Below are 23,455 nucleotides of genomic sequence, written 5' to 3'. Positions count from 1 at the left end.
AAGGGCATGTTTACCACTGTGTGGCATCCCCTCTTCTTTTTATAACAGTCTGCAAACATCTGGGGACTTTGGAGACAAGTTGCTCAAGTTTAGGAATAGGAATGTTGTCCCATTCTTGTCTACTACAGGCTTCTAGTTACTCAACTGTCTAAGGTCTTCTTTGTCGCATCTTCCTCTTTATGATGTGCCAGATGTTTTCTATGGGTGAAAGATCTGGACTGCAGACTAGCCATTTCAGTACCCGGATCCTTTTTCAACGCAGCCATGATGTTGTAATTGATGCAGTATGTGGTCTTGCATTGTCATGTTGGAAAATGCAAGGTCTTCCCTGAAAGAGAGGACGTTTGGATGGGAGCATATGTTGTTCTAGAACTTGGATATACCTTTCAGCATTGATGGTGCCTTTCCAGATGTGTAAGCTGCCCATGCCACATGCACTCACGCAACCCCATACCATCAGAGATGCAGGTTTCTGAACTGAGCGCTTGGGTTGTCCTTGTCCTCTTTAGTCTGCATGACATGGCGTCACAGTTTTCCAAAAAGAACTTCAAATTTTGATTTGTCTGACCACAGAACAGTTTTCACTTTGACAAAGTCCATTTTAAATGAGCCTTGGCCCCAGAGAAAATGCCTGTGCTTCTGGATCATGTTTAAATATGGCTTCTTTTTTGACTTAGAGTTTTAGCCAGCATCTTTTCTCTGAAAACTCCTTTCTGATATTGCTCCACTATTTATCGCCACAGCATTGGGGGAATTGGTGATCCTCTGCCCATCTTGACTTCTGAGAGATACTGCCACTCTGAGAGGCTCTTTTTACCCAATCATGGTGCCAATTGACCTAATAAGTTGCAAATTGGTCCTCCAGCTGTTCCTTATATATACATTTAACTTGTCCAGCCTCTTATTGCTAGCTGTCACAACTTTTTTGGACTGTGTAGCTCTCATAAATCCAAAATGAGCCAATATTTGGCATGACATTTCAAAATGTCTCACTTTCAACATTTGATATGTTATCTATATTCTATTGTGAATAAAATATATGTTTATGAGATTTGTAAATTATTCCATTCCTTTTTTTACTCACAATTTGTACAGTGTCTCAACTGTACAATTTTGGAATCGGGTTTGTAATATAACACTAAATATACTTCAATGTCATTTTTACTGAAACAGGTACGTCTTCTGTATTAAGTTATATTTGTAATTACACACTTGATATAATGAAGTTACAATTTAGTTAATTAAAACATATATATATTGAATAACACTGTACAGTTTAAATATAATAATTTGCTTTACATATGCTTTAGTATGTTAGTCAACACACCAAAAAAAACGTAATTTAAAGCAACATTCTTAATTTGACATTATTACAAATATAACATTTTAAAACATAGCAAAAACATTTGTAGCATAGCTGTGTATAGAAAGTGTCCTGTATCTTTAAGAATATGTAAGTTTTGGCCTTTATTTTATTAAAAATACATCTGTAAGTTCACTGTTTAAAACTATACTTTAAAATTTTATCTTCATTTGAAGTACATTAAAAGTGCACATTTGATACAGTTGAGCACGCTTTTTCACAATGAAGTACAGCTATGGTATAAGAAGGTAACACCATGTATTTACAAGGTACTCTGGAGTACTTTATAGAATACCTTCAATCTCCAAAAAGAAAAAGACATGGTAATATCATGGAACTTTATGAAGCTACAAAAAAAAAATTCGTAATTTTTCATTTCTAAATTCGAAATAAACAACAACTAAGTGCCAGATGTGGAACAGTACCCATCTTAAAATAACATTATAAAAAACTCTTACATGCCCATTTGTAACAATATTAACTGCACATTATGAGCACTTAGAAAATGAAGAAAGCTCACCTTCACTCTGATAATGGAGGTGACCCAGTCCTGCTGAGAATCATTCCCTTTACAGCAGAAATACCTTTTTCAGGGAGAACACAGAGGCACACATTCAGAACACTGAGGCACAGTCATGCAGTTCTAGTTCAAGTACTAAGCTGTACAAAACCTTAGTAAGTTTCAGGCAGAAAGATATATATATAAGAATCTATTATTCAGGGCCAGATAAATGTTTTTCCCAAAAAGTGTGCTGAAGCGTGTGATTCACTGTGCAATTAGAAACAGAGTTAATTGCACTTACCACTGCTGTTTTTCAGTATAAACAGTAAAACCCCAACTGTTGAAAATGAGTCAGAAAAACAACAACAGAAAGTATTCCATTAGTTTCGCAGCATTACATTTCAGGTTCTCCACATCAATTTACAACTATTTTCAGCTTTTCCTGATGGCTCCACAGTCTGACCCCTTGAGAACCTCTAAAGTCCTAAGATACCATTAAATTCAGCTTAACTTTCACAGCTAGCTGACAAGCCTAATAGAAAAGATGACCTATTTTGCTTGTGTAAGAGAATTATATCAATGTTACACAGCCTGTTATACTTTACAATCTTACAGATGTAGCTGTTTTGCTGGCCTACTTCTCGTTAATTTATTAAATTCATGCTTCATGGTCTAAATGCTTCCAACTAAATTCTGACCTTACACACAGCATTTTAGTCATTGTGGCTGACAAACAGCTGTTATTTCCACACAAGTGGTCACGCAATGAGCGTTAAAATGTGTTTCTTCAACCTCTGGCACATTGTCCCTGGTGTTTTGCTGTTGTTGTTTTGGGTTTAAAAAAAACATTTATTGCCTTTTATATTGATTTTATTGCTTCACTCTGAAAACCCAGTATAAAATATATAATTCAAAGCATGAATGTAATACAACATGTCAATATGTATAATATGCAAATTATCTGTGCAAAGTCTCCCACTTCTGAAATCACTTCCACCACAACAAATACTTTTGCTTCAATAACATTTTCTTCAAAAGTGTCAGTGAGGGGCTTGACTGAGAGGAAATATGATAATTCAAGGAAAACATTATATTTAATAAAGGCATTACATTTTGTTTTTTTTATTTTGAGGGGGGGGTTCCAATTAAGTTGTACAGTCATTTTGTCATAAGAGTGAAAATATGATCATATTGTGTGTACATTAGGTTACCAAAAAAATAAATAAATCTATCTAAAAAATTAGCTATAGAAGAGAGCCTGCAGTCATAGGACTTGTTGCCACCTTTTATAAATTCTTTTTTTGTTTTTTTTTTAGGAAAATCATGGCCACATTATATTAATTATTTTGTTTCCATGTTTTGATTTAATTAAATCATGGCCACCAATTCGTTCCCACAATTTACTAATTTGCAGCAACATATTATTAATTTGTTTTAGTTAAAGTGTGGCAATGTTGTATTCATTTGTTCCCTTGTTTTAATTTAGCTAAATTGTGCCCGCACATTTTTTTGTCGAATTAATTCTTAATTAATGATCATGTTATCTTGTTTTTGTTTTTTCCTGCATGTCATGTGCAGGCTCCGACAATGTGTAAAATATCATTTCCACCATGTTATCAAACACCATACACCATTTGAAATGTGGTGAAATTGTCGCTGTGGTAGAAATGTCTATGACGGTTTCTGTGAAGCACATATGTCTGTCCAATGTTGGACAAAATAAACATGAGAGTGTGAAAATGAGTACATTTTCCAGTTCAGGAAACAAATATGGATAGTTGAAGAAACACCCTCAAATGAACAAAGGCTAAATTGTATTCATGTCAATACCTCAATGAAACATTCAAATAAAATAATGTACAAACAGATTGCAAGTCATTTAAGGGTAAATGCTATTGCAAGAATCATGCCGTGGATACATTCACAAGGAAAATTATGAATAAATGATCATTAGCACAAAAAAGAAAAAAAGAAAAAGCGCACTCATAAATTACACTACAGCCATAAATCACAAAAACGCAACATTATAGAAATGAAACAAATCCACAGTTAACAATTTTCCCAGCAGGAGAGAGAAAAACATAGTACAGTGTATTTGCTAAATTACGTTTAATGAATTTTGTAATTGTGTGATATAAATCTGCTTTCAGATTGACTGTGATAGTCTTGTTTCTGAGGAGGGTATTTGGCACTGATCCAAGCAGCTCTGTGTGTTTGGCACAAGAGATAAAGACTGAACTCGAAGCTCATTTGAGCACAAACCTAGAGTTAATGTCAGAACATTTATGAATCGATTTGAATTAAACATTTAGGATTATTAATACATCTTTCAGTGTGACCACACTAATTTTGAATAATTTGTTTCATACCACTGTTTGTGGGCTCTACGTGCTCTGGATTAATATAAGTATCATAATGAGGGTTTGGGGAAATTGTTACAAAAAACACCAGTTTGTTGATGAACTGTTCATGAAAGACACGATTAGACATTGTGTCAAATGGTTTTAAGTGCACTAGATAAAACACCAATACCTGCTTGTTGGTTTCAACTTCCTTCGTAGCCCTAAGTAACATTTAAGAGACTTTAATGGAGCCTCTCTTTCTGGTTTGGTACTCTGTGGAAACAGTAGCACATGTTTCAAAATCAACACAGGGCTTTTATTAAAAATTTATTCTTCGTCTACACATATTTTAAAATGCATGCTTTAATGCTGCTTTACTACAATGCTATATATATATATATATATATATATCAATCAGAATCCTCTCCAAACAATCTGCTTTATTTTCCCCAACTCATTCACTTGAATCAAAAGGGGAAAAAACTTAAATTTCCTCTTTACAGCTGTTGGGAGCCCAAGGGCATTGTGTAAACTAGCATGTGCCGACAACACTGTTGTTGTTGCCTGGAAGGGATGTACTTCGTACGTAATGCACTGCAAAACACAAGCGGCTCAGGCGAACACATCGACGACAGCAAAATAAGATATCAACGAGAGTCCTACCTTACAAAGAAAGCAAGAAATGGAAAACAAAGGCATCAGAATATCAATTAAATTTCTGCTTCACAGCCAATTCCCACCTTCTACACTTGATAATTAGCCGAATATTTCGCAGCAGCCAGAAATTACACTAATTAAAGAAAGAACAGCCTTCATTCAGAGTGCCTTCGCCTCTCTGCCTTCCCTCCATCCCTCTCACACACACACACACATCCACACTTCGCTCAAATATCAGTTATTAACACTTCCTGTACACTTTAGGAGACTGTGTCTTAGCTCACGGAGCGTGTGCCCCTGAGGAAGAGCAGACCGGCATGTGAATAAAGCAAGTATGAGGAGATATTACAAAGAGAGAACCTAACAGACTGCAGTGGTTTAAATCACTGTACTCATTTCAGAGGGTATGAGAAGTTGCACATTACTTTAATTCAAAATGAAAATAGCCATTAAGGGTTTATTTGTTTCCTTTTTTTTTTTTTTCTCCATGCTTATTACAAGCGGGCCCCTGCGATTGGCCCAAAGCAGGTAATTTCACATCCGCTGTGTTTTTTAATTACTATTTCATCTGTAAACGCATGCTAAGAAAACAAACAGAGCTAATATGAAATGCCACGGTGAAAAATCTAAATTGGTAAACTGGCGACTGCTGCAGGGCCGCTGGCGAACACAGATACTGTGCAGAGGTTGATCCCCATGAACAGCAGGGATGGACATATTTAACTATTACCATGGGCAGAGATACTTAAAGACCATGCAAACCATTTTGACTCTGAATTAAGAGTGGAAATTTAGGAGACTTACTTTTATGTCTTTGTATAACAGCAGTTTTTTGTCTTGTAGTACCAGGTATCGGTCCTGAAACTTATTCCCCAAAAGCAGTTTGGATGAACCGTCTTTGAATTTGAGTTGCTCTCCTTTAATGAAATCTTTCAGTTTATCTGTCACAAACAAAGAAAACATATCGAGTCATGCCATGAACTATTTATGAGACAGAAACTATACATATACTGCAGCACTGCACCAGTGTGGCCCCCGCTACTTCAAACTCTGGCAAGGTGTCATACATTTTTAAAATGGCTAAAGTTGTACCGAAAAGCAAGTGAAATCTCATCTGCAACACATTTCCAGCTTAACACATTTGAGAGACTAGCAAATACACATCCTGCCACATGAATAAACCTTTGCATCACAGGACTGCTTAATATATATTAATATCTTTAGTGAGGCATGTAGGGAAGCTATTACTCAGCGCAGGTAGAAAATTATGATTCCTGGCCGTCATTACTGATGGTTTCAATAGGAAACCAAAAACAGTGTAAAAGCACTTTCTAAAAAAAAAACCCTGCTTTGCTTTTCTGCAACTACGCCATTTATCATCAAGAATTAAAAATTGATCAGGAAATTGGTACAGCGACTCTAAAAAGTTATGAAATTAGGCCAGAATCAGAAAACTTTATGACTGATAGTAACTAGTGCTAGGCGATTTATTATATTTTTGCAATGATCTTATTTGCCACCAAGTTAATTCAGTTCATTGATTTAAAACTCAGATTTATCGATTTTTTAGGGTCATCAAGCAAAAATATCTCTATGTGGGATGTTTCATATGATAAAACAAACATGAGAAAACTAAGACAGCTGTCTGTGGTTTTAATAGCATCTCTTATTTAAACCTCAATAGTACAAATGAATGATATGCTAAAGTCTGATTCAGTTAATCAGTTGAAACGGTCTGATTTTTACTTCAATTATTTATTTTAGTCCTCACCTGAGATTGCTGGAATTGGCATTTTAATGTTACAAGTACAAATATGCTAAAATGCAAAATAAATAAATGAACAGTATCATTCTTGCTAGTGATCATTTAGTATACTAAAAACTAACAAGGCTGAAAAATATGAGATGAGCACAGCTCTAAGAATAACCTCAAGCTAATCTTTGAATGTGGCTCCAATTAAACACTGACTGTAAACGTAATAAAATAATAAGGTTGATTAATCTGTCGATCATAGTTTAGAGCGATCTGCTGGGGTAAGACATTCATTGTTGGTACCTGAGTTGGAATCTGTCATTTTAGAACCAGAATATTTCTTAATGAGCAGGAAGGCCGAGCTGGGATCCTCCAGAGAGCTCCACTCCAATACCTGCTCCAGAATCTTCTCTTTGTAGTGTAAGGGCCGCTCTGAGCACAGAGAGAAATGATGAATGCAAAGCTCCATCTGACTTCTTTCACAATTGATTGCAACTCCACAGAACAGAAAGGCCAGAAACATATGCTATGCAAATATATTAACACTTCTAGCTTCGAGCTACGCAAGCTCGATTTCACACATCATTGTGCTTCAAAACATGTCAGAATGCAATTCATGTAAGTATGTTTGATGTGCAATGTTGCATGTTGCAATGTGGAGAGCGGACATTTGTGTAAATGTTATGTACATTTATACAGCATGTTCCCAGATAAACTTACAAAAGAGTCTCGTGAATCTATGAATAGGACTGTATATTCTTACATAGAGATTTCATGAAAAAAAAAAACAATGCTCCTCATCATCACCACCTCCCCCCCAAAAAAACTGTTTTTGCTTTGGGTTCATCCTCCACACAAGCATAATTATGTGGTGCAAATTTGTAATTATCGCCAGCCAATCTGACTATGATTAGAAAACACACTCAAGTGCAAAATAGATCCATTATCAAGTTGTAATTTGTAAAAAGGAAAACACAATGCTCGCTATTGGCAAAAATCACTCTTACACCACCTGTCTCTCCCTCCCACAAATGCATCACAATCTGCTAATAGTTTCGCATAACCCTCATGAAACAATAATATTACTAATCATGCGCATTCACTTAGCTATTGAAGCATTTTAATGTGTGTGTAAGCCTTAGAGGAACATCATTAAATGCTCTAATAATTTGCTATACACTTGCTAAAAAGATGCTTTATGTAGAATTCTCTCGCAAGTGAAATTTAAATACTGATTTCAACTCTTTTTTATTGTTTTATTGTCAGATTTAACAGCAGCAGGACCCTTACCCATCTCTCCATTCTCAATGACCTCAAAAGTGGTCCAGAGATCTTGAGCTTTGACCTCCATCCCCTTCATCTCCAGAGTGCTGATGGCAAGCTCGTCCGACCTCATGCTAGGAGACACCTTATAGACACAGACACATCAGTATCATTCTGTTTTCTGTGTTTTAAATGTTCAAGACTTCATTTCCTTGTGCAGAAGGATTTATCTATTTTTGCTGGAGGAGAAATGAGAGGAAAACAGGAAAAAAGATATCAAAGTGTCAAGAGATAAAACACTCTGAAGCAACCTCTATTAACTGAGGTTTACCTTGACTACTGATAAAACACAATTACTCTCACAATTGAATCAAACATGCCTTTGATTAACTGCGGTTTGATTTAGTCTGTGGCAGTATACCCTCTAGGTTCACACACACACACACACACACACACAGAGACAGCCAGACAGTCACACACAACACAGAGAGAGAGGGAAACAAACCTTGATTAAACAACACTTCTCTGGCTCCTTTTTTTCTACGTAGACTTCAAATATCAGGTCACCAGCAGGAGAGAACTGCAAACACAGGTAAAGAGAAACACACACACACACACACACACACAACTTTAAATACATACTTAATTCATATAAATATATAGAAAGAAAGAAAGAAAGAAAGAAAGAAAGAAAGACTGAACACAGAGAAACTAAGAAACTAAGCACCCAACAGTACAGCAGTCTTTGTGGATATAATACAAAAGCAATCAGCAGCCCATTCAGTTCAGACCAGCGTCTGTGTGTGTCTGACTAAATGACACACAGCTGGAGTCCCACACATCATTTAGCAGCATTACACAACAAAAGCTGGCAAACATCTTAGCTCATGTAAACCACAGATTTAAGCTCCTCTTCTAAGCGAATGAAACTGCGTTGGCAAAATGTATTTAAATGTAGCCTAAATGACACACATGCTTCTGGAACATTCTATAAGAACAGTGTATAAACACTCTTATTCAGATGTTCTGTGTCTTATACAATGAAATGTGGTTATTTTGCATCCAGGGAATTGTACTAGTCAAAAGTTTGAGCACAACTAGCCGAGGACATGTTTCTACTATCTGATTTAGAGCAGTGGTTCTCAACCAAGGGGGCTGAGATACACTGGGGGGCCGCGAGAAACATGGTGACTTAAATGTTTTCATTACATTAAAAATAATTAAGTTAAATGCATTGTTAGTTGGTTAATATCTGAGCACCTCTGGATCCTGTGCAGGTGTAATATATGTGTATGAAGGGCCTTGAAACAGTGTGTAGGAGAATAGGTGACCACTGAGTCATAAAGGTTGAGAACCACAAATCTAAAGGCTTATGCTTAAAAATGAGTTTTCCCATACATAAATGTGACCAGGGACCACAAAACCAGTCATAAGGGTCTTTTTTTTTTTAATTGAGATTTATAAATGATCTGAAAGCTGAATAAATAAGATTTTTATTGATGTATGAAATGGATGAGAAATGTTGATTTTTGTTAGAATATGAAACTATTTGGCTGAGATACAACTTTTTGAAAATCTGGAATCTGATGATGCAAAAAAATCTAAATATTGAGAAAATAGCCTTTAAAGTTGTCCGAAGTAGGTTAAGTTCTTAGCAATGCATATTACTAATCAAATATTAAGTTTTAATATATTTACAGTAGGAAATTTACTAAATATCTTCATGGAACATGATCTTTCCTCAATGATTTTTGACATAAAAGAAAAATAGATAAAGATGTGTTATTTTGGTATTGCTACAAATATACCCGTGTGACTTATGACCGGTTTTGTGGTCCAGGTCACAAATGGGCTAGTGACATAACCGCCATGTTTGGTGCAGATCTATGATGTTTGTGAAAATACATTAAAAATGCATAAAAAAAAAATATCTAAATTCATCTCTTATTTAGTCATCATGCGTTTAATTCATGAATAAAAATCCACTTTTGACCTGTATTTATTTCAGTGTGTGAATGTGAATCTGTTTTAAATGTTCAAAAGTATTTTTCATGGGTCAGTTCCAACATTGTCCTTGCCCAAACTTAAACACATTCACTGAAACTTTTAAAACTTGGACAGTATCAAACAAAGGAAGATTAATTTGTTTTTCAGCTTATCTGAACAAATTGTTCCTTATGGTGCCAGCGAGGTATAAAGCAAGAGACAGAAAGGTTAGGAAGCATAAAGAGCTTGCCGTTTGCTCTAATTTGCTCAAAACAACACCAATACAGATCACAGTGATTCTGTGACCTGTAAAAACATACACACATATATGCCAACACAAGGAGGTTAAAAGATAAATGCACACATTCATGGCCTGTAACATCATGCTTTAGAAAAACCTGCAAACACACACATACACACCTATTTAACAGGAAGGTTAAAAGGGATGACTTACTGTGGTGTCCTTCCACCTGGTGATAAAGCTGTTTTCTTTCTCCATTTGCCTAACCTGCTCTTCACTGACCTGTTTTAATGGACCCACACAGATAAACACAGATTAAAGCCCCTGTGCACAGTAAACAGACCTGCTCACATCCCCAACAGCAAAGTCAGGGCATTTCAACTCTTCAAAAAGCATCCCATAAGTGCACAAGTTTGCAATGGCCTGTCAGAAAACTTACACAAGCAGGTCAATAACATACACATGTGGAATAGAAGTTGTGGATGATTTTAATATATAATAACCAACAATTAATATATAATAGTGTGATTTCTAAATGTAAATATACTGGAAAAGAAATAATGCTCACTTAAAGCTAATCTGTTAAATGTAAGCTCAAAAATGATCCTACAGTACTACCCCCTTAAAAATATATTGCAGTATATTGGAAAATATCATGTAATATATTAGGCATATATTCATATATATATATATATATATGTATTTTTTCCAATATATTGCAAAAAAATATGTTTTCCTTTCGTATGGGACACATTATGTTGTGATGCTTAAATGTATTTTATAAAATATTGAAAGAATGATTTTTAATGATTTATTTTTATAACAATACCTTAAATTTCATATTTTGACAACATTGTCACATTTGTAAAAACACAAAACAAAAATGTTAACTTATATAGTAAACTTTTAATTTACACCTGCATGCCTTGCTGTTATGCTGCATATTACTTTAGTAAAATTTCCCATATTTTTCTCTAGATCATGGCTGTTAGCAACACTAAACTTCACGTTTCACACGCTCTCCCTCTCTCCAAAAGTACAAGCGTGTGTATGTGCGAAGCCAGGGGGCCTCTGAATGTACGAGTGGGCCGAGGGGGAATTAGCACAGCACAGCACTGTAAATCCCATTACAGAGGCACGTGTCCAAGTGCAACACGAACACTCTCCCCTTCTTCACTCACTTACACTAAAGCTGCGCATTTCGCGGAGTTGAATGGAAATGCTTTTCACTGTTCATAGCACCATGGAGTTTGTCATATACTCTGTAATGGTTAAACAGCCACAGCTTGCCAGTTTGTTATAGCCTTCTTCAAATGAAGGGTTCAACACAGACAGGCGTCTATTCTCACAAACAATAATTAGAATGGACAAGAAGATCAATGTCTCACATGTCCAATTCTTCAGTAATGAAGAGACCACAATTGACTACGAAATCAAGTTCTTGTGTATTAATAATAAGGGTATAATGGTATAAATGATTAATTAACCCCACACACCTGTGAAAACAACACTGTGAAATGTCTTTTGGCTCTCAAACCGTATATATGAGAGGAGTGAATATTGGAGCGGTCTCACGTCTAGCAGGCCTTTGGGACTCAAGCGACAGGGATCAGCTAGGTCTGATTTGTGAGAGAGGACACACGTTTAACTCACAGAGAAGAGCTGGATGTAATTGTTGATGAGGTCCTCCACCACGCGGGTCTCCTGAGCTGTGTGTCCCTCCGTCTGAAACAGGCACGAGGAGAAAACACACGCCAGATTCTGCGTGTTCATCTGGTTGATACGCGAGCACCTCTGGATCCTGTGCAGATATAATATATGTGCATAAATATGGAAATACTTCTGGAAAAAGACCTACATAAATCATAGATGAGTAAACACACACAGTTCATACAAATGTATACGCTTCTGAATTCACTGAATTCTGTGTGTAATAACTGTTGCAACTCTTGCATGCAAGCTCGAGCTTAAGTATTCATAATAATAATAATAATAATAATAATAATAATAATTAATTACATTTATATAGCACTTTTCTGGGTACTCAAAGTGCTTTACAAGAAAGGGGGAATCTCCTCATCCACGTGGATGAGAAAAGTAATATAGCAGTAGAACTCTTTATGATGCCTAAATTAAACTGTAATTTTTACATAGATTGACCTATGTATTTTTTTATTATTTATTTAATCACACTACTGTTGAAGATTTTGCTGTCTGTAGGTTTGTTTTTTTATGTTTCCGAAAGGTCTCTTATGTTCATCAAGTCAGTAAAACCATTATACTGTGAAATATTATTAAACTTGAACAACCGTTTACAATTAAAAATGTTATTTATTCCTGAGATGCATATCAGAATTGATATATTCCTCCATTCTTCAGAACCATGGGATAATTCAGAAATGTAACATAATACTTTGATTTGCTGTTTAAGAAATGTTGTTATAATTATCAATGCTGAAAACAATTGGTCTGTTTAATATTTTTGTGGAAAACATGAGTAATAAAAAGTTCAAAACAACAGTATTTATTTGAAATAGATTTTTTAATGCAAAAGTCTTCACTGCCTTTAAACTCAAAGTGTTTTTAAGTAAAAAAATAAAAATAAAAAAAAATAATATATATATATATATATATATATATATATATATATATATATATATATATATATATATATATATATAGTGCCGATTTTTTTATGGTATTGTGCTGTATGTAGTCAAATAAATACAGCATTATCATATAGTTAAAACATATTTGATCACTGTGTCACTGTGTTATTGTAAGCAGAATTCTAAGGCAATTTTATGAAGAGAGCGATGGCAGGAAGTGATTTAAATACAAGCACATATAAGCAACAAAAGAAAGCAGGCAGGTGTAAATGCTGTGTAGATCTGAACACAGCAAAACGGTTCTTGTACATCATGGGGGAAATGTTAGGCTTCACTCCAAATATGCCAAAAGGGCCAATTAAGCCTTCTTCAAACAAATCCAATCATTACAAGAATATTTTGAGCAATGTGACATACCCAGTGAGGGTTTGAAATGCCCATGTTTACTCTGAGCTAGAACCAGACTTCAAACATCAAAACAATAGCAACTGGAAATTTTACTGGCTTCAGAGCATCTAAATGCAGAATGTTGTTGTAAAAAGTGGGAATTACCTGTACAAATGCTGCAGCAGAGCACCGAGTGTTGACCTGTTGACTTCGGGTAAACTCTGAATGTAGGACGAATACTTTTGCACTCTGACCTTCTCATCCTGTTCATCTGCATTTATGGACAATAAACACTATTTAAACTAGAAATGTAATGTGCATCCACATGAAGTTCTGTTTGCATTTTACACACACACACACACACACACACACACACACACGCACACACACACACAAAAAGGTGCATTCAGTAGTTTGGTGCTGGTTTTTACTCACACCATATGAAGACTGTTCTCATACTACTTTTCTATACAAAATGTTTTAATTATATATGATGCCAGTCAACCAACTTAATGCATTTAGAAATTATAAAATGACTTAGAGAATCCACATGCTCATTAGCTGATGACTCTGTAAGAATAAAGATCATGCTGATCTACATCGATGGATAAGCAGTGTGGCATTTAACACTTACTGTGGTTTACTGTAATTAAAGTACAAAAAGAATGCTGATGCAAACACTAGCTAAAGAACTATTGAACACACCTTTAATAACAACCAACTGGACTTTAGAGTAGTTTGATCTATTATTGAACACAAATTAATGTTCATTCACAGGAACAGATTAAGTGGTTGGCAGCACTAACCAAGGGCAGAGATCCAAAAAGGGTACAGCTCTTTAGCCAATAGAGCATCTTCACTGTGAGACAGGAAGCTCTTGAGTGTGTCTGTGACATCCTCTAGCCGGTGGTCTTGAGCCCGTAGTTTAACAACCCGAGCGTTCTTGGTAAAATCCTGCAGGAGCTGGGCCACACGGCCCGGGTCACCGTTCTTCTGGTAGATTCCCTCATAACACAAACCTGGGGGAAAGGTCAATGGTAAGAGCTCTGTGAGATAACTTTATAGTGTCCTCTATGATATAATAAATAAAAAAATCATAATAATTTTTTAAAATTAGATACATTAAATACTTCACATTTTAGATCTCAAAGGAATATAAACAACTCACCATATTGGGTCACAAAAGCAATGCAGCTATCCACGATGATAGGAACATCATTTTTATTCATCTGCTGGTTTCCGAGAGCCATACCATCCGTCCCAGCTGCCAACTGGATGGAAGAATGCCACAGAGCAAAGTCCTTCTCGGTGATGCCATGTATGTACACAGTCCTGTATTGAAAAAAAATACACACACACATTAAAATTAAAATATAATAATTCACAAAAAGAGGAGTTATGACGGCATTACAACACTGTAAACTTCAGTTCAAAAGGCTCTTAAGCTCACCTAATTGACCAACAGTAAAAACTTAAATATTGTGAAATATTATAAAAAATTATAATAACCATTTACATATACACACATTTATTTTTTTCTGTGATGGTCATTACTCCAGCCCTGTGTCAAACGAACCTCAAAAAAACATTTCTAATAAGCTAGGTGCTAAAAAAAAACCTTTCATATATCGTTGTTAAAAACTGTTGTTATGCTTATTTTTTTCAGGATTCTTTGATGAATAGAAAGTGAAAAAGAACAGCGTTTACTTAAAACAGAAATATTTTGTAACATTAGAAATGTCTGTTGACATTACTGCCACTTTTGATCATTTTAATGTGACTGAATACACAAAAGAAAGTACTAATTAATTAGATTCTTGCTTTCAATGAATAAATAAAATACCAAACTTTTGAACGGTAGTGTTTGTTCACAAAAAAATTATATCAGCAGTCTTTTATGTTGCATTGTGGTGTCTAGTGTACTGTACCTCCCACTCTCAACCATGAGTAAGACCTGAATCTTCTCATCACCCTCCATATGAGTGGACACAGCTGAGGAAAAAAACATAGGAAAAACTTTGCTGAAGCAGTCCATAACTCCATTACCTTGACAGAATGATAAAAGCACTCTTAGACAAACTAAAATGAAAAGCATTAAGACTGAAAGAAAACAGAGGAACATGAAGTGAAACAAATGATGAGAGCTTTAGTGTTTCGTAAACTTTCCAGCTGGAGTAAGTGGAGCAGAAAGCTGAGTGCTGCTGGTCATTAGTTTCTACTGCAGTACATGAGAAAACTGCCTCACTGAACCCATCAGACACATGCACAGTTGTACATACACATTCAGAGTCATTGATTCTTCAACTAATCTTCCTCACATCTGTCATTTTCCCACTCCCTTTTGTCTCTCTCTTTCCCTCAAAATACCAGACCTCTGTTGCAAATCATATTCAATGACCAAAACTCTCTATCAATCTTTGTATATGTTTAATAAATTAATCAAATTTATTAAGTCAATCACTTGAATTCAATCACTTCAGTCGTATGAATGCCGAAATGAATCTACTACAGAGTAATAAAAACACAACAAAATCAAAAAAGGGTAAATGAGAACAAAAATGCTCAATTATATTTGAAACTCCTTACTCCACTAAAATCAACTGTAACATAGGAACTTAAGTGCTAAAAACGAGCACTTTAATTGTTGCACTTTAGCCGTTTTAAGGTTGGCAAATTTTGTTTACCAATGTTATTGAAAATGATTTTTTGAAGGAAAATCAAAAGGAAAAGGAAATGAAGGAAAGGAGCGCTACTGGGCACACAAGGTTTATTAAAAGCCATTACTGAAAAGAGGCAAACATGCACTATCACAGTTTGATAAAAACAAACACCACTCACTTCATCCTTTTAACCTCCCTTAAACATTAACGCCCTTAACTTTTATTAAGGAATTAAAAAAACGGAATTAAACCAAACAGCCTTGTAGTGCTGGGGCTAGCATTGAGATTCCAATAACACCTCTCTCGGCTCTCTTTTGCTTGTTTACACATTTATGGAAATTATTTACAAGGATAGAATGACTTCATATTAAAGGTGGCCAGCGAGATTCTTTTCCATTCAGTGAGGGTTTAGATTATGTTGATAGATGAAATGAAGTCAATTTTAAAATTATCCTTAAAGTTCCCAATGGACATTCAGTTTTTATTGCAATAACCCAACTGTTGAACAAACATTTTTGATACAACTTTCAAAAATACCTTAATTTTTTTCTAACTTTTGCCTTAATGACAGCAGCACTCAAGCAGCATAAACTCCAAAAGCTTGTGTAAAAAAGGTCTCCAGCATGATCTAAAAAGCATCTCGAATTTCAATCTGGCCATCTGTACAGAGTCACATAATCAATGTCACACGTTTATTTTGATTAACTAGTAATGCAGAACCTGAAATATTTCTCAAATGTGGCTTTCAAATTTAAGGTTGTGTTTACATTTGTAGTTCAGTTCTTGTGGTCCGAACCAAAAATGAAAACTATACATTTGATTTGTTTAGTGTTCATTTTAACACCGAATCTAAATATACAAAACTAAATGTATAAGGATATGGTCCCAACCTATTCCCCTAAATTCGATTTTTTTTAATCCCAGATATTCAATGTGGCCTCAGACTTTTGGACCCCACTGTAATTGAGGCACTTTTTAAGATCTTCAAGAACAAATGGATCCTTATATCAGAAAACCTGCATGTACTTGCGTGACACATTTCAGGACCATGGACAGCTAAGCCTTTGACAAATACTACAACATTCCCATACTGTCTTTCAGGAAGTTTAGAGAAACTATTCAGAAGTGCTTTGAAGCATTTACTTACAAAAGACTATGAGAATTCCTTTCAAAAGCTTCTTTGTAGACAAAATATTATGTATGACTTTCAGATGTCATTTCTACACAAAGCTTTACCACTGCTAAATGGATGAATCTGACATTGCTCTTCTGTTTATGGCAGAAGCTAGTAAAAAAGGGTGAGCTAGGGCGAGCTGTGAACTGCTGGTCTGCCTATGTCTGTGGCCTAATCTAATTTCACAGAGTTGCAGCTCTTTGAGGCCCATATGTTCTGTCGCTATAGAGATCTTAAACCACTGGAGACGCTTCGTTAGCGTGCCACGCTACATTTCAAGGCTCTGCGAACTGTTGAGGCATCACCCTCTTAATCCTGCCCTGAGTATGTTGGCTTTCTGGATTTGATCCTTTTTTTGGCCTTGAACGGATTAGGGAAAAAAAAGAGATTCATTGATTTTTCCCGCCTCGTTCTAGCGCAATTGATTGAAAATGTTGCAAATCTGGTCCATGGGTGCCAAGCTCATGTCAACTACCTCCCGCCCAAACATGATTGCCATCGGCAACAGCGGTCTCCCTTGGAGACAGACGAGACGTGTGACCAGACGAGTCTTTTAGAGACGTGGGAACGGAGTCAAACATTAGCACACTGAATGCCAACAAGGAAATACTAGCAATAGACAGAGAAGGCACAGGAGACTAGGGCTAGTATTTCAGACGAGATTTCAAGAAAATGATTGTGAGGCTCAAGGTGTCTCATATTAATACTGAGACACTTTATCTCAGACATCACTAATGTAATTCATTAAAAGAATGGACTATGGACAATCTTCTTAAGCAGATGATCCTACAAATGCCTACTAAGATCATATAATGAGTAGGGCCGGGACTTTAACGCGTTAATTGAGATTAATTAATTACACAAAAAATAACGCGTCAACTAAGATTAATTAATTACAGAAAAAAAAAATTCCCGCGTTTTTAATAACTTATTTTTGCACCGCGGAACGTTTCTCACTGGATGCGTTTCAGCGGACTGATTATACTGAAGCACCAACTAGCGTTCGCATATCACCGCAGCAGCACATTGAGCCTCAAGTATCACCTCAACGCAAAACATATAGCAGCTAGCGTGGACTTTACACTTAATGTTGAACTATGTATTATGTTGTTGGTGCAACAATTTATGTTGAACTCTTTATTGTTTTGGCCAAGGTTATTGAGAGTTGGAATTAGTATGTTGTGGCCTCTTAAGCAACAGAGAGATGTTTTCTAATAGTCAGTGTTTCCAATGTTCTGAATGTACTTGACAGTATTGTGTTTTACTTAAAAAAACACCTTACAGAAGGTTCCAGCACCTATAAGCTTCCTGAATTTCTGAAATGTAATATTTCTAAATTGTTTCTAAATATGCTATTGCTACACTTCATGGCAAAAATGCACTGGTCTGGCTAGACTTGGTTGAACAAAAATAAACAATATTTTGTTGCTTAAGCTTATGTATTCAGTCATTATTCAATGGTATACTATAAATCCATGTGAAAAAAAATACTTCTCACTGTTCTCAGGTCAAATATTTATATGCGATTAAAATGCGATTAATTTCGATTAATTAATTACAAAGCCTCTAATTAATTAGATTAATTTTTTTAATCGAGTCCCGGCCCTAATAATGAGTGTGAAAAAATTGATAGAATTAAAAGGGCACATACAAACACACATTCAGTGTTCACCCAGAAACTATGAACTTGAATGACTTTCTTTCTTCTGTAGAACACAAAGGGAGAATAATGTGATGGATGCAGTTATATCCATTAGAGACATCGTTTTTAAGCTCCAAAAAGGATGCAATAACAGAATGAATGTATCATGAATGCTATGTTAGCCATTATTTACTGCAAATGTTTGTCTCGAGTGACCTGTTAACCACTGCAATCAGATCACAGAATCAGAAAACTGAACTTTAGAATCAGACCAGATTGGTTTGAGAACAAACCATTGAAACTGGAACTGATTCAAGTTCTGGGTCATAAAAAAAGGTTGTTTGCAAGTCAGAGGTTGAAACTTCTCTGATGGCTGAAAAGAGCAAAGACAGATACCAAGATTTTCAATCAGTACAATGAACTGTTCCTGTACCTGTGTTGTTATTGTTAACTACAAAAAATGAAAATCACTGGAAATTTGTAATTGAAATAAATCTGGGAATTTATATATATATATGAGATTAAAAATATTAAGCTTATTCTTTTCATTTAACTTTCATTTAGGATGAAGTACTAAAATTAGTTTAAAAAAAAGAATAAATTAAAAATATGAATAAATATTATAATGGTAAATAAATAATATTAAAATAGCATTTTTTTCTCACACAAAGCTATAAAGTAAATCCAAGAGACTAGCAGACCAACAGACTTTATTGATGACTTTCATGATACTATGTAATGGTGAGTTTTTTTATTAATTTCTTTAGGTAATTTTAGAGCTTGGCAGTCCAAGTCTCATTTACTTTAATTGTATTAAAAAGAATAACCATTATAATTTTATAAAAACTAAACAAAAGAAAGAAAGTCGTACAGGTTTGGAAAAACAGGGATCAACTATTCCCTTAATATCTTTGATTCGACTGGTATGCATGCATTTTTGTTCTCACTAAGCTCCTGTAGGCGTTTGAGTCGAAGAACTCCCTCCTCTTCATCTTCATCTCCAGAACAGAAGTAGAGTTCTGTGCCCACCAGTGTAAACCATCCCATTCTCCAATAATAAAGGTCATGACCCTCTTTATAGTGCAGTCGCCCAATCAGCTCACCGTCCTGCCTCAGCAGAGCATCTGCCCTTGCAGGGACAAAACACTGAAACGAAAGAGAAAAACATTAGATGCGTGAGAAGCAGAGAAAACATTTAAAAGTCAGGGGCTTGTGCAGATGACACAAAGAAGTTTCTAGTGTTTTCTGCCAAAACAGAAACTACAGCTAACCCTGGAGTTGCATTAAACCGGCATATACAGATAGAAGTACAAACACAAACCCCCTTTGAACATTCCCTAGCTGAGCTCTCAGAGTTACACAAACACTTCAGCCTAGACACTAGCACCTCCACACTTCACTTAAATGGGAATACGTGTGAGTGTGTGTGTGTGTGATTGTGTGAGTGAGGGATGAGAGGCAAGTGAGATGGATCTGTTTGAAGGAGTAATAGCATACACCCACTCGCACAAGAAAAACACTAACGCACAGACACAACAGGGACATAAACACAATAAAATGACCTTCAAGAGTCGATGCATACAGCACAGTGCGGCAAACACTGCTATTCATATTTGCACATATATGCTGAACCCCTGCAATGTTGAAGCTGCACTAAATCTTTTATGAGTTATTTTATGTGTTCGAGTGAGTGTAACCTTGGCGATGGCATATGTCCAATCCTGCTGTGCGTCTGAGGTCTCCGCTCCGAACACCAGCACTCTCTGAGAGCGCAGGTACAACTCAAAGGTGAACACTGGCCTGAGGGAGGTGTGGAAACAGCACAATTAACACACACACACACACAAAGTGACTGAAACACGCACATGCCCACATGCTCACAGCTGTGAAACAGAAAGGATGGTGATTAATCTCTGTTAGTCTTTTGCTCTTACAATAAACAGCTGAACGCTGGAGATTAATCCAGGGGGAAAGGTCACTCTCTTAATGGCTTTAACAGCTCTGACTTGTGGCCCATATTTTTGGACAGGGGGATATTTTTGTTACAGTAGCGAGAGCAGAAGAATTCAAGAAAAGGGGGGATTTCAGGCTAATCGGGTTAGAGGTCAGCCAGCATTGTTTCCTCTCATTTCTTGTTAGTGTTTGTTAGTGTATGGAAACTTTGAGGTGGGATCACATCTAAAACACTTTCCGTAACCTCTAACCCACAAAAGGTGGTCAGATGAATGATTTGAGGATGTGAGAGAAAGAGACAGAGAGGGAGGGGGAGGGGGAAACACGTACCCTGTTTCGGTGATGTTCTCAGTGTTGTTGATGGCCAGGCTCACCACATCGCTGACGTCAACCCGGCCTATGGGTGTAGCGTTCTTTTCATTTTCATAGTAACTAAGGAATCCACCTTCCAATGTGCACCAACGGCGGACCAGGTCTGAAACATACAAATAGAAAATGAGTAATTATAGCACTTAGTGGAACTTCCTGTTATTGCTCATACAGACAGATTTAAACAACTTTAATGCATCAATTCTCCACTGCTGCACTATAGACGTGAACAACAGACAATTCCACAGGTAAAATGCAGTCCTTTCAACAGGAATCCACATGATTGGAGTCTCACATGAATGTGAAAAAAAAGTTCCCTGTGTAGTTTGTGTTCAAATTGGTCAGGCAAATTCACCAAAGAAAGCTGCTCATTTTGTAAGTTACTTTTGTCTGAATTCGCTTGTTAGGTCTGACGTCACGTAGCAGCGCTTCCGTGTCCAAACGCTCTATCAGTTACCACGAGAAAACAACAAAAGGTGCTAATATAAACTCACAATGTGATAGAATACTAGCGAAAAAGTTATAATCTTAACCTTTAACTCCATACCGAAGTCCCAGATAGCCAGACAATGAAAATATAAATATTAAAAAAATATATAAAAAATATTTGTGTTTGGGACGCTGTGAGCACGGAGACTGTAGTGTATACCGTAAGTTTGAAAGCGTTTAGCTTAAATTATTAATATGAATAAACAGTGCTCATAAACGGCTGCTGAGGCCGTATTCTCAAGTGAAGCGAGTTGAGGCTTGGACCCGGAAGCAGTGCTTCTTACGTCATCACTTAACAACCGAATAGCTACAAGTATGCAATTTTGAAAATATACTTTCAGAATTTGGTGTAAAAACTGCACCATTAGAGTTGCCTTGAAGGATGACTGTGGTCAACATCCAGAACATGTCAGCAACCACATAGTAATGGGTTAAAAACATTTAGACTACATTTTATAATTTTATATGTTCATAGTAGGTTCTCTATTCGCTCAGCATATTTTTGGATTTGCATATTACGATACAATTTAAAGAAACCAGAGAGTTTCCAAAGAAGGCCAGTTGCAACAAATGGTGAAGAAAAAAATGGAAATGCTCTACTCAAGAAAATAAAAAGAAGTTATTTAGCCATACATCATTCAGATATACTTAATGAATTCAAGCTTATCTAACTTATATATTTGTATTCAAGTAATAAATAATTTATCAGACACTTAAATCCCTAGTGTCCTATCAGTACAGTTGACTTATTGGCTCAGTCCTTTTAGTCAGCAGTTTTCTGATTATGAGTATTACCCTCAACACCACTTTTACTGTACTCAGCCAAAATGCCAAAATGATATGTAATTGTAAAATCAGACAAAATGTTATGATTTTACAAGTGCTTTACTCAACACTGAGAGTGTGTTGAGTTGCGAAGCACAAGTACATCTGACAAGACCATTTTTAATAAAACCAAAGCAACGAAAAACTGTTTCCTCCCAAAGCAACCATTTAAAAAATGATTTAATAAAACAAAGTGATATTTCATTATGTGAAATATCAGAAACACTGACATTTAATTTTATGAGTCTGAATGCCTTTAAAGAGGTGTTTAAAAATGCAACAAAAACATTAATGCTAACTAAAAGCGTTTTATACCATTTGGCATCACATAAAAGTGCAGTTTGAATCTATAAAAGATACATCAAGGAATGTTAAGGCCTGTAAAGAGAGCACATTAAGTACTAAAATCAAAGAGATCCTCTGCAATCTGCTTCATAAATATTTCAATAAGATGTTACACTCTTTTTCCAACTATTACATTAAGTTACTTAAGTATTACTAGCTTTGTTCAACACAATCTAAAATATTCAGAGCAAAAGTCATTTTCATGTAATACAACTCATTTGTCTTGTAAAAAATGGCTGATGGTCTCTTTCTCAGCGGAAAGGCTTGTTTGATGTTTCCAGAGGGGAGCTATTAGACAAAATAGTGGATCTTAACTCCATCCTCGTGTTACAGTGACACAATGTTTTGTTCCTGACAATGCCTCACCTGATTCATCTATAAAACTGGCACTTCATTAATCCAGTTAGCTGGGTTTTGTGAGGGAACAAACTGTTCTGTCGGCAATGTCAAGATGAGAGTTAAGAGACACTACATTATGGGCAAAGAGGGGTTATCCACGTGACATTCAGAGTGATATTTAACCTTTAAAGTGATGGTTGATCAGTGAGAAACTTCAGGTGACAGCGCTGGTAATTGGTGACTGTTTGGCAATATCACGACACATTAATGCAGTGTGTGCATACACATTCACACAAGTCCACAGGCAGCTGGCATTTACTATCAACAACTATCCAAATGTGGCTGTCTCTCAGTATCGAGTGTGGTGTAATACAATAAATTGCTGGTATTTATTTCCCTCAAACCTCTTCACCTCATCTGTCTGAACCTCTCCAGCTCAAATGCCACCACAGTAAGTGCACAAAAACCCTCTTGTCACCGTCTTTTCATTTTCTTGTTTACAAAGGGTATGGATATATAATCTCTGAACCAGTGTTCTCAGGAAACATGAAGAGGT

General features: G+C 36.0%; 1 protein-coding gene across 3 annotated transcripts in view; it reads right to left on the bottom strand.

Moving 5' to 3' along the window:
• The window catches only part of LOC127961794 (arf-GAP with Rho-GAP domain, ANK repeat and PH domain-containing protein 2), a 78,966-nt gene that overhangs the window by 4,707 nt on the left and 50,804 nt on the right, over positions 1–23,455 (bottom strand). For all 3 annotated transcript variants that reach the window (XM_052561050.1, XM_052561051.1, XM_052561052.1), the window contains exons 16-31: positions 20,863–21,007; positions 20,277–20,379; positions 19,527–19,725; positions 15,032–15,095; positions 14,272–14,435; positions 13,910–14,122; positions 13,269–13,374; positions 11,761–11,908; positions 10,321–10,389; positions 8,386–8,460; positions 7,908–8,025; positions 6,921–7,049; positions 5,669–5,805; positions 4,398–4,480; positions 2,167–2,202; positions 1,884–1,947 (exon numbers count right to left, since the gene is read on the bottom strand). In XM_052561050.1, the coding sequence (XP_052417010.1) occupies positions 1,884–1,947; positions 2,167–2,202; positions 4,398–4,480; positions 5,669–5,805; positions 6,921–7,049; positions 7,908–8,025; positions 8,386–8,460; positions 10,321–10,389; positions 11,761–11,908; positions 13,269–13,374; positions 13,910–14,122; positions 14,272–14,435; positions 15,032–15,095; positions 19,527–19,725; positions 20,277–20,379; positions 20,863–21,007 (1,853 nt within the window). The remainder of the gene's footprint in view (positions 1–1,883; positions 1,948–2,166; positions 2,203–4,397; positions 4,481–5,668; positions 5,806–6,920; positions 7,050–7,907; positions 8,026–8,385; positions 8,461–10,320; positions 10,390–11,760; positions 11,909–13,268; positions 13,375–13,909; positions 14,123–14,271; positions 14,436–15,031; positions 15,096–19,526; positions 19,726–20,276; positions 20,380–20,862; positions 21,008–23,455) is intronic.

This window comes from Carassius gibelio, chromosome B7, assembly GCF_023724105.1.
Source record: "Carassius gibelio isolate Cgi1373 ecotype wild population from Czech Republic chromosome B7, carGib1.2-hapl.c, whole genome shotgun sequence".
Classification (NCBI taxonomy): Eukaryota; Metazoa; Chordata; class Actinopteri; order Cypriniformes; family Cyprinidae; genus Carassius; species Carassius gibelio.
The sequence above is the reverse complement of the archived record's forward strand: the minus strand, read 5'-3'. Positions and strand labels throughout refer to the sequence as shown.